At 42.9% G+C, this 18,333-nt stretch overlaps 1 protein-coding gene across 1 annotated transcript in view; it reads right to left on the bottom strand.

Moving 5' to 3' along the window:
- The window catches only part of SYT8 (synaptotagmin 8), a 35,887-nt gene extending 18,424 nt beyond the window's left edge, over window positions 1-17,463 (bottom strand). Inside the window, exons 1-4 of the mRNA XM_087919938.1 lie at window positions 17,315-17,463; window positions 6,013-6,153; window positions 1,547-1,707; window positions 274-369 (exon numbers count right to left, since the gene is read on the bottom strand). Coding sequence (XP_087776064.1) covers window positions 274-369; window positions 1,547-1,707; window positions 6,013-6,136 — 381 coding nt within the window. The 5' untranslated portion in view covers window positions 6,137-6,153; window positions 17,315-17,463. The remainder of the gene's footprint in view (window positions 1-273; window positions 370-1,546; window positions 1,708-6,012; window positions 6,154-17,314) is intronic.
- Between the last annotated feature and the right edge of the window lie 870 nt (window positions 17,464-18,333).

Raw genomic sequence — 18,333 nt, 5'->3', positions numbered from 1 at the left:
CCAGGAAAGGGGCAGAGACTGTATATTTGCACCTGTATATATTCCTCAGCCTTCCTGGGGGAGGGAGTCTTCTGCTATGAGCAGAATTCCCTTTTGCAAAAGCTTAATAATAAAGCTCTTTCATATTGTTCACCGTCTCTAGATGTGTTTTGTGATTTTTCTCACACCCACATGAAAACAAAGCATGTGAAATGTAGGGAAGGAAAAGTATTTCTATTTAATATTGCTTTGTAATAAAAAAGGAGTGCAAATTTGTCACCCTGAGAAATATACCTCCTGGCCACGGAAGTCATATTCTAGGGAATATTGCAGCCGTCCTCGTTTCTCATCTTCCAGTCCACATTCAATGTCTTCCAAATCAGGTTGGACCTACATCAAAATATTAGCATCTTTCATTCAAACATTCAATGCAATTCATATAATAAATGGTCTATGAAGTATGACTGACTTTGGGTTGACTATATATATTATATGTCATATTACATTCAGGAACTCAGTGTCCCGTCCCATTTTCCCCCCCGTCCCCCCCGCCTCCTATTTTTCCCTATAACAACAATCCTCTGGTGCTATCAACTATCAGCACTAGAGGTGCTATCCTCTATTGCTATCAACGGCAATGAAAACATTGTACTTTGAAAATGTACAGGTAGTCTTTATTTAACAACAGTAACTGGGACTGAAATTTTCACCTTTAAGTGATGCAATTGTAAAGTGTGTTTGGTGATATTACTTAGTGGCAGCAGTTCTGGCCATCCCTGGTTACTATTGTTAAGTGGTTCCTCGTGGATTAAGTGAGGACCTCATGTGTCTACAACTTCTGATTTTCTGCCAGTTCCTCATTGCTTTTGCTTGTGGGAAGGCAGAAGAAGAGATTGCAAACTGCAATTATATGACTGTGGGACACTGTGTTGGGCAGAAATCCGGGCTGGTTGCTGAGCACCCTGTTTGCCCTCTGGGTCAGCCAGACCTCTGAGGACCAGTCATAAGTACCCTCATTCAGTGCCATCACAAGTTTGAATGGTCACTGAACAAGTGGCTATTAACTGTGGATCACCTGTACTAAGAAATAGGTATTTGGAGCCAAGGAGTAAAAATTAGACCTGTGTATGATTTCATCAGTGATCTATCAAAGATATTAATATACTCCAAGATTGAGCTTCTGTGTCATATCAACTGTTTCCAATCACTTAGCTACCAGGGACATCTACACAGATGATCAAATGTCAAGATAGCAGACACAAGTGAACAACTGAAGCTCTGCCTCCTTCTTAATAAGTATCATAACTTTGATTATGCATTCATGTCCTCTGATTTGGTTTTTTTTTACTCTCTGATTGCCTGTTCTTGCTGAACCCCTACTGAGATCAGTTGGATTGTATCCATCTTGTTTTCCTTTCCCCCTGCCATGTATTTGTACTTCAAGCCTAGAAGTCAAGCTATCTCCTAACTGAAAACTCATTGAAGGTTCTCCAGGGGTTTCAGTCCTCTTGAAATTGGAACTTAAAAATCAAAATGCTATTCTATTCAAAAACCCAAGAGTACCTACCAAGCTGGCTGTTGTGGAGGCACCATTAATGTTTCTTAAGTTGAGCTTCTCCTTCTTCTTGTGTTTCTTCTTGCAGCAGCAGCACTTGATGATACAGATAAGGAAAAGTAGCAGAACTACGCCTGCTGCTATAGCAATTGCTATGAGAGCCCATCTGGGTACTGTTTCAGCAGCAGGAGACAAGAAAGAGGGAAAAAAATCATGTAATGCAAATCAGGGAATCGTTTCTGGAAAGTACAAAGATTTGGAGCAGAGATGGTATTCAGCAGGTTCTGACCAGTTCTGGAGAACTGGTATTTTGAGTAGTTCGGAGAACCAGCAAATACCACCTCTGACTGGCCCCACCCCCATCTCTTCTCTGTTTCCCGAGTCCCAGCTGATTGGCTGGGTCTTCTTTTGTTGCCCTGCACAGGAGAACGGAGCTGGAAAGCAGGTTAGTGGAATGGGGAGGGAATGGAATTTTGCAGTATCCTTCCCCTGCCATGCCCACCAAGCCACGTCCACAGAACCAGTAGTAAAATTTTTTTGAATCCCACCACTTATTTGGAGGCTCTACTACAGATGTCCCCAGCCCCTAGTCCATGGGCTGGCACTGGTCCCTGGCATGCCAGCAACTGGCTGCATAAACAACTGAAACCTCATCCGTGGGATACAGGCAGCATGCAAAACCATGCCTTCTCTGGTCTGCAGAAAAACCTTTCTCCATAGAATTCATCCCTGGTGCCCAAAAGGTTGCGGGGCACTGCTCTAGTATCATTTCCAAATGTAGACAAATCATAATAATTATCTGCAAAATAGGAGATGGGGCTGGCTATGTCAAAGAATTAAGCATTTACAACAATTAACACCTAACCTAGTATCTGCCAAAGATTTACAGATTTATTAAATTTATTTTCTGCCTATCTTGCCATGTAAAGCAGCTTACAATAATAATAATAAAAAGAAAGAAAATGAAAGCGGTATAAACAGAAGTAAGTTAATAGAAAAATAAAATAAACAATGAAAAAGGAACACAATGAGAATACATTAATATGATAACCAAAAAGATAGGGCCGGGGAACATGAGTCTGCCATCACTCTAGCAGCCACCTCCAGTGTGGAACTCCCCCATTTGGTACCTAGGCCAAGAGCCAGGTCTTTGGTCTTTTGTGGAAAGATAGGAGGGAGGGGGAAGATCTTAGTTTAGAGGGTAAGATGTTCCAAAGGGCAGGCCCTGAAGCAGAGATGGTTTTTCTTCTGAATCCTGACAATCAGAGATCTCTGACTGATAGGATCTGAAGTAGGACCTCTGCTAGCACAAGGAGGACAGGCTAGTCCTAGCGGGATGAGGCGGTTCATCAGATAGCCTGGACCTATGACATTAAGGGCTTTAAAGGCCATAACTAATACCCTGAACTGCATTTGGAAGCAGACCATATTAGACTACCATTTCCATTACCCTCAGCCAAGATGCCTATTGGCTGACACCGTTCACCATGTCAGGAATTAGAGTCTCCACATCTGGAAGGACACCAATGATAGGAGTTACCATAAATTATACTTTAATTCTCCTAATCACTATGCCAAAAGGGTACAATAAATTATTGAGTCAGTTCTCTTTATTTTTTTAAAAAAAGATTTTTGTTTATTCATCTAATGCCACCTTCCCAATAGATAAATAATTTGTCCTTCATCTTACCATGCCAAAGTCAATTAGCAAAAGATTAAAAAGGACATGCATAAACAGAGTTATGGTAATAGCTTATTGATGCATGACATCTATGGTATTTGATAGGGATGACTTTTTTTCTTTCCCATGGTCTTTCAATTTCTCTGTAAGATGGCAGATCTTATTGTCATCCTGAAGGAATGCCTGAATTTTAATACTTCTGGAGGATGAATGAAAAATGGGACCGAAAAGAATGAATGAGGAAGATTGCAGAACCAAAGAATGTGTTGAAGATGGGCTTGGACACTTTGATCCATGATGAACAGATATGGTAGGGACTACACTAAATGCTCTTCTTTTCATATACATTAATAAAACATTTTTGTCCTTTAGAATCACAAAAGGGAGGAGATAAATGTTTCCACTCATTCACTGTGTTAAAAGAGAGAGAGAGGCAAGCTCTCCCAGCAATCCTATTGTTTCAGAATGGAGAGTTTGATTTCAGTCCAGGAGTACTTTTAAAGTCTGATTTTATAATCTCAGCAAGGTTCCCAGGCATTAGGTATGTGCTGCCATGAGAATTAAACAGACGACTAATTTCTCTTGAATAACAGAACAGAATAATGTTCTATAATAAACAACTATGCAGAACATTAGGAACATACAAGGGAGACTCCTCTTCTGTTGCTAAAATGGTCTGATCATGGTAAATTTACAAATAAGAATTTTTTTTAATCTCATTGATTATTCTGCCTACTTTCATACATCAAATAGCTTTATTAACCATGGGTTGTGTTACATTGATGAGCCACATCCGACACTTTAAGCCTTGTTCTATAATAGCTTAATGTAATGTAAAGTCATTGACAACCATTTATTCATTCATACATACATATTCATTCATTCATTCATTCATTCATTCATTCATTCATTTATGAAAATTTATATGGCTGCCCAACTCACCCTCAAGCAGCTTGCAAAGACAAAAAACCAATATAAAAAACACAATAAAAAACAATAACCTTCCATCCACCTGGCAACAACAATCAGTCATCCAATAAGCCACTTGGTAGACTCCATCTCACACTGTTTCCCAGGTCTGTTAGTAAAGCCAGGTCTTTAGGGCCATGTGAAAGTGTATCAAAATAGGGCCAATTTATCTCCTCTTTTTCTTCTCTATACCAAACTCCAGGGCTTACTATCAAATGTAGAGCTGATGTAGGAGCAGTAGACTTTAAATAAAAGCTTCCAGAGCTTATTTGTGTTGTTTAGCAGTGTCTACATGACCAGATATGCTCTACTTTTATATTTGTAAAACAATCTTAAAATTCAAAATTGAGGGTGTCTTCTTGTCTGATCTAAAAAAAACTAGAAGGATCAACAGGACTAGTGGCTGCAGACATCTCAGTTGCAAAGCATAAAATAACTGCTGTTTTACAAAGGAATATTGGTTATTTTTACCATTGTTTGTAATGCCTAAACTAAGGTCTCCCCTCCTTTTGTTTCCCCCTATACAGTTCTCTTCTCATTTCCATCCATCTTTCCATCCCTCCTTTCACATCTCAGGGCAGCTATATATTCCCTATAACCTGTCCAGAGGTGGTATTCAGCAGGTTCTGACCAGTTCTGGAGAACCGATAGCAGAAATTTTGAGTAGTTCGGAGAACCGACAAGATTTTACAGTAGCTTCCCCTGCCATGCCCACCAAGCCACGCCCACAGAACCGGTAGTAAAAAAAAAGATTGAATCCCACCACTGAACCTGTCCTTCTCCATGTAACCCCTGTGCTTTGTGGCTGTTTCTGCTGGGTAAAAAAAGGAAAGAAAAGGAACAGGCATGTGCTTGTGTGTTTGAGCAGTTCGCATACGTGTGAAAAAAATGGTATGTCCAGATTTGGGAGAAAGGATTAAATTTAGAAATGGAATATGTATATTTTAGGTAATTTTTATCAATTTGACAATGGGGCCTTATTTTTCTAGAAGATGGTTTTTAATGAGTGCACACACACATTCTGCACCCACTTATTGGCCAGGATTCTTATGGTAGGGAAATTTCTATGAGTAGTTTCTAGGAATATATATATATATATATATTTATTTATTTCATGGTCATCCTTTTTTTTAGTAAATGTATTTTTAGTCAAATGTATTTTTAGTAATGCATTTTTAGTAAATGTTTTTTAGTAAATGTATCTGGTATAGCTGTTAAGGCATCAGACTAGAAACTGGGAGAGTGTGAATTCTAATCCTGCCTTGGGCATGAAGCTGGCTGAGTGACCTTGGACTAGTCACTCTTTCTCAGACCTAGGAAGGAGACAATAGCAAATCACTTCTGAAAAACTTTGTCAAGAAAACTGCAGGGACATGTCCAGGAAGTCTCCAAGATCCAGACATGACTGAATGGATGAAAGAAAACAACAACAACAACAATAACAATGATAATAATGATGATAATAATGATAATGATAATAACAACAGTAATGATGATAACAATAATGACGATAATAATGACAATAATGACAATAACAACTACAATAATAATTATGATAATGAGAAGGAGGAGAAGGAGAAGGAGAAGGAGAAGGAGAAGGAGAAGAAGAAGAAGAAGAAGAAGAAGAAGAAGAAGAAGAAGAAGAAGAAGAAGAAGAAGAAGAAGAAGAAGAAGAAGAAGAAGAAGAAGAAGAAGAAGCCTCCAATCACTTGTTGCAAAGAAATCCAACTTAGGTATGAGTTGGGCCTTCCAGAACTTCTCAGCTGAGCTACGCATAATAAGATCCTTGAATGAACTGTTCGTTGCATCATGCCTTGAATTGACTCACATGGAATTTTGTTTATAAGGCCTTCAATGAAGCTGGGCTGGGCAGTGGTTAGCACAGCACTTGTGGTGAGGTTACTGGAGCCTCTGGGAGCAACAGTGGTGCCAGATGATGCTCTAGAAGCCATGGCCCAGGAAAGGTGAGCTGGAGAAAAGGAACAATATAATTATTTACAAGAGGTTGATTATGTTCCAACATCACCATGTAGATGACTATCATCTTTCATATAACCCGAATTTAAATTATGCCCCAGTATCTGCATTAGCACTAGCCAGTCAGATTCTAAACTAATGCAAGGCAATGGCTCCTCTGAGCATCCAGAATATAATTTATGGTATTAATAGGACCATCGCTTGATAGGTGCATGCCCTTCTGCTCTTTGCTGTAGAGTCAGTTCCTTATACAAGGCTCAACTGGCAGCCCTTCTAACCCAGAATTGGAAGGCAAGAGAGATTCCAAGCGAAGATGCCTTGATTGGGAAAATATTACAATGCACCGAACTAGATACACTTACACTTGAATTGAAGGAGCAAGAGGAACTAGAATATTATAAAATATGGAACAAATTTCATAAATGGAGGGACATGAAAGGATGTTCATAGATTTAAAATGTGGAGAAGTGTTTAAAAGGAATATAAAGATAATTGGAAAAATGATACACAAAAATGTATTTATGTATATAAATGTATTGACTTTTTTTGTATTTTTAACTGTTAAAAAATTGGACAAAAAAGTATGTCAAAGAAGAAATACCATGTTCACTGGTTTTTTTAATGTTTATATCTAATAAAATTTATTTTAAAAAATAGGATCATCCCTTGATAGATGTATGACTTTCTGCTCTTTTCTGTAGAGTCAGTTCCTTATACAAGGCTCAACTGACAGCTCTTCTAACCCAGAATTGGCTTTTCTGTCTATTAGCCTCTCTTCAATTGTTTAAACAGGAGGTTTTTCATCCCTAGTGGCAATACCAGGCTTGAATTGGCATCTCTTGCATGCAGAAGAGATGCTCTACCATTCAGCGCCCAACTTTTCTCATGTTTCCACAGTGTAGAAAATGCAGTTTTCAAATCTGGAAATGCATGTGGATATACTGTACATGCAGAATACTTTTCTAAGAAATGCTTATTCTTGTGAATGTGATTTAACCAAATGCATAAGGAATGTGTGGGATTTGCTTCAAGGATCCAATGTGCTTCCTTCTGGCAATGGTCCTATTATGAAGGTTAACAAATTTATAATTCAGGCAGATGTGAAGATTAAACTCCTCCCTGGCAACCCAAGGGCCACATAAGATCAGGATGGTAGCCGCATCACTGATTTACCTTGGCTTCTAAATGGCACCCACTTGTGTTGTGTGTTAATGTACCTGGATTTAATCAAGGAACAGTGCTGGAAATGGCAAGTCCTATTCCCCAGCTACATAAGAATTATTATTTTTCTCAGAGCATTCCCTAATAAGAAAGCTCAGCTATTTTTCCAGGAGATAAAAGATGTAAAATAATTGTTAAAATAGATGGTGAGTATTGCATAAACATCCCTCACTAATTAATACCATTAATTCTTATTATTTTAATTAATTTAATTGTTACATTATACAGAATAAAGACAGGTTCTTCTCCTCCAAGTCCTGCTCATAATGCCAGAAGGCCTTCCCAGGGATCATGGACTCCATGGGTGGCCATGGAAGATGGCCTAAAAATTGCAACTTGCTGAGAACATAGAAGCCCTTGCATGTATATGCTTGGTGGTGTCTTTCCCGCAATCAAAGAGTTTCAGTGTAAGGTATTTTCAATGATGCATAAAACCACTATGCAACATAGGGCCATTGAATTTATAGGGTTACCTAATAAGAGCGTATTGTTCTGCATTCCTACATCATCCATTGGCATCAATGCTTAATTAGCTCTTTTTGGTGCAATGAAACAAGTATCCCAAGATTGTCTATATTTCAGCTTTACTGGATTTGTTTTTAGTGTTTTGTCTTTACTATTAATGGGATTTTAACATTTTTATTGTCTTTTTATAAGCTGCCCACAGAGAGACTTTGTTTGTGAAAAACGTGGCCAACTAATCGACCAAGTTTCCTCGGGGCAACCTACAAACAGGCATCAAATAAAGCCTAATGAAAAGAACATAAAACCATGGTACACAACCTACAAGCAATAATAGAACAAAAAGACAATTAAATGCCAATCCAAAGTGAAATAACACTATTGGGACTGTAACATGTCATGACCCAAATGCCTGAGGAAAGAGCCAGGCCTTGACAGTCTTCCTAAAAGCCAGCAGGGTTGAGCATTTCATTAAGTCAGAAAGAAGGCTGACACTGGAAGATGTGCCTCCTGGATCCCACAGGATTCTAATGAAGGTACTCAGAACAGGCTCTTCAGAGTGAATGAGGGGGGGAGATATAGTAGGATAGGGCAGTTCCCAAAACAATCTGGTCCTATGCCATATTGTAATCACACCTTGAACTGCACCCAGAAGCCAACTGAGAGCCAATACAGCTTGCAGGGTATTGGTGTCACGTGCGCATAGAGAAAAGCAACCATAACTGTTATGTCCTGAGGACTCAAGGAGTTCTCACTCAGGTCCACTCACTTGTGTGGGCGTTATTTCCCCCATTCCCATTGGTCAGTTCTCCCCAGCAGCCAGCTATAAAAGCAGGCTGCGGGGTCCAACTGGCTGCTGATTGCTGCGAGCCAGTTCCAAGCTTGGCAAGCACGGTCAGCCCTTTATTTGTAAATAAAGTACTGTTGCACTCATGCTCTGGTTCAGCCTCTCATTGCTCAAACTTAACACTGGCGCGAGGGTGGGATGGCTACCAGAAGCACCTTGCAACCGCTGAGTCACCTAGCCACCGATCTACAGCCCAGAGAGCGATCGGTTGGCAACAGGGAAACGCTGATCCGCAGCCAGAGAGAGCGGTCAGCTAGCGAAACGAGCGATCAAAAAGAGCAAACGCAGATACGCAGCCAGAGAAAGCGGTCTGAGTCAAATAGTTAGAAGCATCTGTAGCCGCTTGTTAGCCTCGCTACGGGGAAAGTGAAGCGCTGCGAGCCGCAGCGCTCTGCATTTGGCGAAATTCAAACGGGTGTCATTTGAATTTCGGGCCAGTAGGAATCACAGCACAGCGCTGTAGAGAGTCACTAACGCCCACTTTTTTTTGGCGCGAATCAAGACACCTCCAACGGCTAGCAGCCAACGTGGTAACCAGAGAGAGAGAAAGAGAGGGTAGCAAAAAACCTCTCCAGAGCTGATATCACTTGTAACTCACGAGGCGTTCGTAGTCCCAGAGAGATTTCTCCGCAGGTAGCCCAGCCGTTTCAGCACCATGAGTTCCAATCCAGTATTCCCGGCGTTTAAACCAGACGAAGAGAAGTGGGAATCGTATAAGAACCGTTTCAATCATTACATCGATGCGGTCGGCCTGTCGGATGCAGGAGAGCATCGGAAAAATCCTATTTCTAATCTACTGCGGAGCCACCGTTTACGATACCGCTGCAGCACTCGTGGCGCCGAGAGAATTAAAAACGTTCCGTGGTCCGAGTTGCTTGAGATCCTCACAAACCACTACGCTCCCAGACCTTCACAAATCGCCAGGAGGTTCACGTTCCGAATGAGGAAGCAATCAAGTAAGGAGACCATCAACCAATATATGGCCGCCCTCAGAACAGCAGCCCTGCACTGCGGGTTTGGAACATACCTAGAGGACATGCTCCTCGATCAATTGGTTTGTGGGGTCAAGGATCTCAACCTACAGAGGCGACTGCTAGCTAAGAAAGACCTCAACCTCACGCAAGCGGTAGAGGAGGCCCTAGCAGCTGAGCTAGCTACGAACTCAGCCGCCGAAATTCAGGGCCCAAGCGCCAAGCTAGCAGCGTTCCCAGTCCATTCCGAAGAGGTGGAAGCGGAGGAAGGCCACAACGATGAGAACGATGTCCATCGCCTCACCAATGACAGACGGTCGCAGGTAGGGGCCAAACAAGAATACACCGGTCCACCCAAGCACATCACCCTGTGCCTAGCCTGTGGGGATCACATCAAAGGGCCACCTGCAAGTTTAAAGGAGCCGTTTGCAACAACTGCCATAAGAGGGGGCACATTGCGAGAGTCTGCCAAGCCCCCAAAGCGCTGCACAAAGACCCCGTCCTCGCACTCGGGACCACAGAGGCAAGTATTAAACTGTCGCACGCACCGCCTTGCCAGGCGACTTGCCACTCTGTTAGTAAAATTTCTCTCTCCGTTTCCCTAGAAGGTAAACCGTGCCACATGGAGGTTGACACAGGGTCAGCGCTCTCAATAATCTCGTGGAACACCCTCAAGAGACTCCACCCCAGCCTATCTACTACCCGGCTTCAGAGATGCCAGTTCGGTCTGAAGGACTACCAGGGAAGGCCATTCCCGTGATCGGCAGAGGCAAGTTCTTTGTCAGTTTTAGAGCTTTTAAAGGCCACCTACCTCTAGTGGTAGTTAACGGCAACCTACCCACCTTATTGGGGCTCGATTGGTTTCCCCACCTCGGCCTAGGGTTAACAGGAGTCCATGCTGTCTCAACCTCAGACACTGACTCCTTATTCGCTGACTACGCAGATGTGTTCAGCGAGGAGCTGGGTGTTATAATGGAACCCCCATCTCGTTCACCATTGACCCCCAGGCAGCCCCAATCAGATTAAAACCACGTAGAGTTCCATTTGCTATTCGACCAAAACTAGACGCTGAATTGGATAAACTACTAAAACAAGGGGTCATTGAGCCAACAGATTTCGCCAAGTGGGAGACGCCCATTGTCACACCCCTAAAAAAGATGGTAGCCTGAGAATTTGCTCGGACTACAAGACAACAATCAATAAATATTTACAAGTTAGCGCCTATCCCGTGCCCGTCATTCAGCATTTATTGCATACATTCGAACCGGGCAGTATTTTTGCTAAATTGGACATGTCTCAAGCATATCAACAGTTCCCTGTTGATAACCAAACAGCGGAACTTCAGACCATCGTCACTCACAGGGGTGCCTTCCGATGCAAGCGTCTCCAATTTGGCGTAAGTGTTGCCCGGGCATTTTTCAATCCCTCATGGGCGGATTTTACAGGGCCTCCTGGTGTAGTACCCTACTTCGACGACATCTTGGTCTTGGCCAGGGACAGACCCCAACTCTTCCAGAGAGTGCGAGCAGTGTTAGAGAGGTTCAGACAGCATGGCCTCAAGTTAAAAAAAGAAAAATGCGCCATTGCCACTAGACAGGTGGACTTTCTGGGTTATAAAATTGACGCCTCTGGCATTCACCCCCTGGAGTCCAAGGTCAGGGCGATCCACGAAGCTCCCACACCAACCTCCAAAACGGAGCTACAAGCTTTCTTGGGACTCCTAAACTTTTATGCATCCTTCTTGCCCCATAAAGCCTCAGTAGCCGAACCCCTACACAGATTACTAGACAAAAAGTCACCGTGGCACTGGGGGCACAAAGAAGACCAGGCGTTTAACGCCGTCAAATCACTACTTACGTCAGAGGCAGTGCTCATCCAATTCGACCCCAACCTTCCTTTAGTACTGGCAGCAGACGCATCCCCTTTTGGAATTGGGGCGGTCCTTAGTCACCGACTCGCCAATGGCGCCGAGGCCCCCATCGCCTTTTTCTCCAGGACGCTCTCGGCCACGGAGCGAAATTACAGCCAAATAGACAAGGAAGCCCTAGCAGCTGTTGCAGCCGTGAAAAAGTTTCACGAATTCCTTTTGGCCACTTCTTGAACTGGTCACCGACCATAAACCCCTCCTGGGCCTACTGGCCGGTGACAAACAGACACCTCAAGTCCTCTCCCCTCGGATGACACGGTGGACGCTTTTTCTAGCGGCCTACTCATACAAACTTATCCACCGCCCGGGCAAAACTCTATCACCACGCTGCACTCAGTCGCTGCCCCTTACCGCTCCGGCTGAAGACCCAGCTCCTGTCAATGCCATTTTTGAAATCACCCAGTTGGACCTGCCCATCACCGCCCTTGACATCGCCGCCAAAACCAAGGCAGACCAAACGCTCGCCCAGGTGCTCGACTGGGTGAGGAGGGGTGGCCGGGAGGCAATGTTGATAACAAATTCGCACCCTTTAAGACTCGCATGCAGGAGCTGTCCAGTTTGCAGGGTTGTCTACTGTGGGGCACTCGAGTGATCATTCCGACCTCGCTGCGTACCGAGTCCTGGAGGCGTTGCACGAGGACACCCGGCATTGTGAGAATGAAGGCGTTGGCACGCAGCTACGTATGGTGGCGGGTCTAGACGAGGACATTGTCAATTGGGTAAGTTCCTGCAGCATTTGCCAGGAATCCCGTCCTGCTCCCCCATCGCCACCCCTACCAGATGGGAGAGCGCCAGCGCCCTGGTCTAGAATCCATATCGATCTGGCGGCCCCGTGCATGGAAAGATGTTCCTAGTGGTCGTGGACGCTTATTCCAAGTGGATAGACGTGGCGCAGCTATCCACGACAACCACACTAGCAATCACCAACGTGTTAACGCGCCTGTTCGTTACCCATGGACTACCCGACTCCTTGGTCTCCGATAATGGCCCACAGTTCGCATCAGTAGAATTCAGCCGTTTTGCAGCCAACCTAGGCATTCGCCACATTTTAACAGCCCCATTCCACCCTGCGAGTAATGGGTTGGCTGAAAGGGCCGTCAGGACCACTAAAGAGGCCCTCGCTAGGTTTGGCAGAGATGACTGGCACCACAAACTCTCACGGTTCCTGATGAGCCAGCACTCAACCCCCTGTGCAGTCACCAATAAGTCCCCAGCGGAACTTCTGATGGGCGATGCCTGAGGACTGTATTGGATAGACTGCACCCACAATACTGCCCTGACTCTCCCTCGCTTCCACTTCGGGGTTAGACATTTTATGTTACAGGAGCCGATATTCGCCAGGAATTTCGCTGGGGACCCACTTTGGATTCGGGCGAAGTCATCGCCGTCACCGGGCCGAGATCATATAGAGTCAGGCTGGAGGATGGTCGCGTCTGGAGGAGACACATAGACCAACTCAGAAGGCGCCTCAGCAACCTCGCAAACAAGGATCCAGAGTCTCCAGTCGAAGGGGAACCGTCCCATCCGCCACCCAGCCACATCGCACCCAGTGACCAGTCTGCGCCAGCGGTCGTTCCGGTCAGCCCAAACCCGGACAACAGCGCCCAGAGAGTTGATCAACCGGATCCAACCCACGAGAGTTTGACTCCAGAAACCAACCCGGTGGTTTCCGAGGATGCCAGTCCAGAGAGTGTTGGTGACGCTATGCCAGCTCAACCGTCACAGACTGATGCCGAACAGTCAGACAATGTTCCCGAGTTGCGCCGCTCCGGGCGCCAACACAAACCCCCATCTACCTCAAGGACTATGCGTGTTCGCATCTGGGGGAAGGGTGTTATGTCCTGAGGACTCAAGGAGTTCTCACTCAGGTCCACTCACTTGTGTGGGCGTTATTTCCCCATTCCCATTGGTCAGTTCTCCCAGCAGCCAGCTATAAAAGCAGGCTGGGGTCCAACTGGCTGCTGATTGCTGCGAGCCAGTTCCAAGCTTGGCAAGCACGGTCAGCCCTTTATTTGTAAATAAAGTACTGTTGCACTCATGCTCTGGTTCAGCCTCTCATTGCTCAAACTTTAACAATAACTACCCGTACCACCATACTCTGCACCGATTATAGCTTCCTGGAAGTGTTCAAGGGCAGTCCCACATAAAACACATTGCAATAATTCAAACGAGAAATGACTAAGGCATAAGGCACGCAAGACAAAATTGTGCAAAGCCCCCTTATTACAACTGCCACCCCTCATACACGAGTAATGAATTCAGGAAGATTCCCAAATTGTAGATGGAGCCCAAGCAAGGCAGTGAAACCTCACTCAGAGTTAAGAACGGAAAGTCTCCACTTCTAAGATCCACTGCCATTCAATCTTGGCAGGGTTAAACCCCGCCTACCAAACCCTCGACGCACTAGGACAGAACCTTAACAGCTTCACCAGAATAGGTGGAAAGAGATATAAATTGAGTATCATCAGTGTACTGATAAGCCTGCACTCCGTGCTGATTCAGCTGCTTACTTTCTCTTTTGGCCAGTACATATTCAGAGACCTGCTATAATTGCTCAGGTAGGGTACCATACCTACTGACCGCATGATCAGCCCTGGGAGGATGGAGGTTCTCTAAAATAAACTCCTCTATATTTTACCTATTTGATTCTGTAATTGGATAGTACTGTAACTCTAAGAAGGAAAGTGTCTTTTCATTTCACCTTTTTTGTACTCTATTTTCTTCCTTCATGCTCCTTCGATTTTTGTCCCTCTTTTTCCATTGTTATAGCACTTAGCAATAGCACTTAGACTTATAAACCACTTCACAATGCTTTTGCAACTCTCTCTAAGCTGTTTACAGAGTCAGCATATTGCCCCTAATAAGCTGGGTCCTCATTTTACCCACCTCAGAAGAATGGAAGGCTGAGTCAACCTTGAGCCTGGTGAGATTCAAACTGCCAAATTGCAGGCAGCTGGCAGTCAGCAGAAGTAGCCTGCAGTACTGCATTCTAACCATTGTGCCACCGCAACTATACTAATACGTGTCAGCATTACAAGATTTTTTTCCTCCACCACTGAAGAGATGGATCCCTGCTAAGATTGACTTTCACTTAACCACAGGCATACATTGTTTTAATATTCTTCCTGTCCACACTTATGATTTAATTGCCTAAATCTTAACAGGTACTGGGGATCATTGTGTCTAGATCTTTCCTTAATCATTCTTAATAGTTCAGTTTCTAAACCATTACATCTCATTGAGACATTCCCTCTGCTCTTGTTTTTATGGTTCCCTCCAGTGGTGGGATTCAAATGTTTTTACTACCGGTTCTGTGGCCATGGCTTGTGGGTGTGGCAGGGGAGGGATACTGTAAAATCTCCAGTCAGAAGTGGGATTTGCCAGTTCTCCGAACTATTCAAAATTTCGCTAGTGGTTCTCCAGAATTGGTCAGAACCTGCTGTATGCCACCTCCCTTTTGTATTGTCTTGCATTATCATACTGGTTTAAAGTTTACCTACACACAAGCAATGTGGCAGAACTTGTACCAATAAGGAAGAAGGGTATAGATAAATAGAAGGATGTTTGAGTTATGTTCTCACCAATCCTGGAATTTAAAATAACACGTCTTTACCTTTTGCCCCTTTGGCAAATTTCACATTGCTTTCTTTCTTTCATTTTTTTCCTCCCTCCCTCCTCCCTCCATTTAATTCCAGCACTGGCCAAGTCCGAAATGATTCTAGGTGTCATACAAGGTAAATAAAACAAGATGAAAATAAAAATGCAATTAAGGAAATTATAAAGCCAGAAAGCCATCCATATGCAATATACACTATGCCAAGCACATTTAAGAAGGAATTCCATTCTCCCTACTCTGCGGTCTTTAAGTATTCGCTTCTGGAAGGAGGGGTGTTTTTTTTTTGAGGGGGGAGGGTGTTAAATAAAATCCAGGGATCCAGGGAAAAGACTTCACTGCTATGGCTCCTGTTTTCTGGAACATCCTACCTTCTGAGATGAGATTGGTTCCCACCCTCCTGATGTTTTATAGGTGCTTTAAGACCTGGCTCTTTCCAATGGGGGAGCTTCATACAGGTGGTGGTTGACTAATTAAAATATAATCCCACCTCTCTCCCAGGTGTACCTAGCTCCCTCCTTTGCCATCTTGTGTTCATGATTTTCATCTGATTTGTTACATTATAATTGAGGATGTCAATGTTTTTATGTTGTATGCCACCCAGAGTTGTTGGGACACAAAATGGATGACAAACAAATTTCATAACAAATAAAAATAGTAATAAATAAATAAAAAGTTTGAATAAGTAAGTTATTATATATTACAAATCAATACAAACAGCAGTAGTCTGCAGTGGAGTTTAAGAGAAAAAACTAGACTATTCCTAGGCTTACTACCAGTAGAAACTACAGCACCCAGCCAGCCTGAGCATTAGTACAGCAGTTAGAGGGTTATAAATTCCTTAAACCCTTCTTGGTGTGTGGTTTTAGGATGCAAAATATGCAAATAATGTTGTTTAGGATGTTTTAGATATTTAACTCCTGTCAGGTATGCATTTGATATTTTATACAAAAATGAGTAATACATGTGTTAATCTCCTGCATTTATTCTTTCTGATTTCTGATGCTGTGAAATCAATCACTATCAATGAGCTATTGGTAAAGATATATCAGTTCCTTCCAAAGACGTAGGATACAGCCAAGAGATCAGCACACAGCTTATATTATCATCTAAACCAGGGCGCAATAAAATCAGTTCACTTTCATTTGGTGTGTCCCAAGACAAGCTGTTCTTTTAGAACATAGAAATTATGTTGCATGAGATAATTGAAAAGTTGCTCCTACAGTGGTGCAATCAATGAAATTATAATTGCATTGTTTGCTATGTATAAAAGAGACAGTTCAGACTGTTGTAGAGCTCAAACTGTGAACTGTGAGCATCAAATGGATGTTACATATCAAATGAATCCAACTACTGAACTGAATAACCAAATGCTGATTAAGATACAACAATAGCTCTAATTGCCAGCATTTCCTGCATAATGGTTTGAGGTTCCTGGCTGGCTGAATATTTTGGAATCTATTTGGTTTTTGAATGCCTGAATATGTAGGAGCCTTGTGAAATTCTGTGTGATTAAGTGCCCTCGGATCTCGGTTATATATCAGTTAGATTAATCACAAAGTCTACTTTCCAGCTATGAAAGGAACTACCAGAGATTATCATAATAACTATGTACAAGCCATGGGACTTGTTATATTAAACAGAATTCAAAGTAAGCAGAAGCTATTCACTGCAGAAAGATAGCTACCGTATTTCCAAACATATCCTAAATTTATAAAAATAAAATAGAGTTTCAAAATACATGGAAATTGTTTTCATATTTATTCCTTTCTTATGGAAGATTGGTTATGTAAGTGTCCAACACTTCCTTTCCAAATAGAGACAGCGTTGTTTTGAATCTGAATTAACCTGCAGGAGGTTATATGTAAGAGTGATCCACAGACAGAAAGGATATCACTGAAATGGATATACATGTACATTATTACGATAGTGATGATACTAGAAGCCATTTCTTTGGAGAGGGGTTGCCTTTAAAGGCTCATTATTAGTGTGTACTTCCTTTAATATTATACATGGTAATACCCAGTTTCAATAATCATCAACAAAGTTAAGCTGGCAGCTTCAAAAACAAGCATTTACACTTACAACTGAAATGAAAGCAAGACCACTTACTTTATTTCTTTTAATTTCTCTTCATTGTTTCCCAATGGAAATTTTCTTCCTCATTTTCAGCCATTCCCCACCCTGAAGGGAGCACATCATTGCTAAATCTGCAACCTCCAGCTAAGCATGTTGAATATAACCTCCAGTGGCACAAAGGTAAAGCAGAAACTAAACCGGAAATTCTTCTTTTCTCAAGTAAGAAAACTGGATTGGAATGTCTGGATTAGCCCCACCTGATTTGTTGATCTATAGTATCTTTATAGGAAAGGAAAACAAGTGTGGGCACTCCCATGAGATAGCAAATTTTATCAAACCATTATTAGCATTCTGTTTACTCATCTCACTCTTTTATTTATTTTTTTATTTTTTTTCCCTGCCCTTTCTATCTTTCTTTTCCTTCTTTTTCTTTTAATTTTATTATTTCACCTTTGTTTCACACAGAAGTTTTTTTCAATAATTTAGATGGTATTTCTTGAGTACTGCATTCTATTCTTATATTTAGTCCTTGCTTACAATGTTTTATATAACATATTTAATTCCAGATCACCTGTCAGGTATGCTGTGCGTGTGTGTGTGTGTGTGTGTGTGTGTGTGTGTGTGTGTGCTGGTGTGTGCACGCATGCGTGCGCAGGGTTTGATATTCTCTCCGCTCCTATTCAACATCTACATGAAGCTGTTGGGTGAGATCATCCATCACCATAAACAGAGATATATCATCAATATGCTGGTGATACTCGACTATATATCTCAGCCAGTCATGAGTAAGTGATGCTGTGACCAACCTCTCACAATGCTTGGAGGCTGTAGGGGCTGGATGGTGAGCAACTGAAATTGAATCCTGGCAAGACCGAGTGGCTTTGGGTTTGAGATCCTTTGGTCCATGGAGATTTGCCACCTTTGGTTTTGGATGGAGTGGCACTGCACCAAACAGACCCAGTGTGTAATCTGGGGGTTCTCCTGGACTTGTGACTCCTGCTTAAAAAGCAAGTAGCAGTCATGGCCAGAAGGGGGCTGTGGGTTGTTGCACC

Source organism: Pseudonaja textilis, chromosome 1 (assembly GCF_049901715.1).
Source record: "Pseudonaja textilis isolate UNSWEBS1 chromosome 1, rPseTex1.2, whole genome shotgun sequence".
Lineage (NCBI taxonomy): Eukaryota > Metazoa > Chordata > Lepidosauria > Squamata > Elapidae > Pseudonaja > Pseudonaja textilis.
This window is presented reverse-complemented; position numbering and strand designations above follow the sequence as displayed.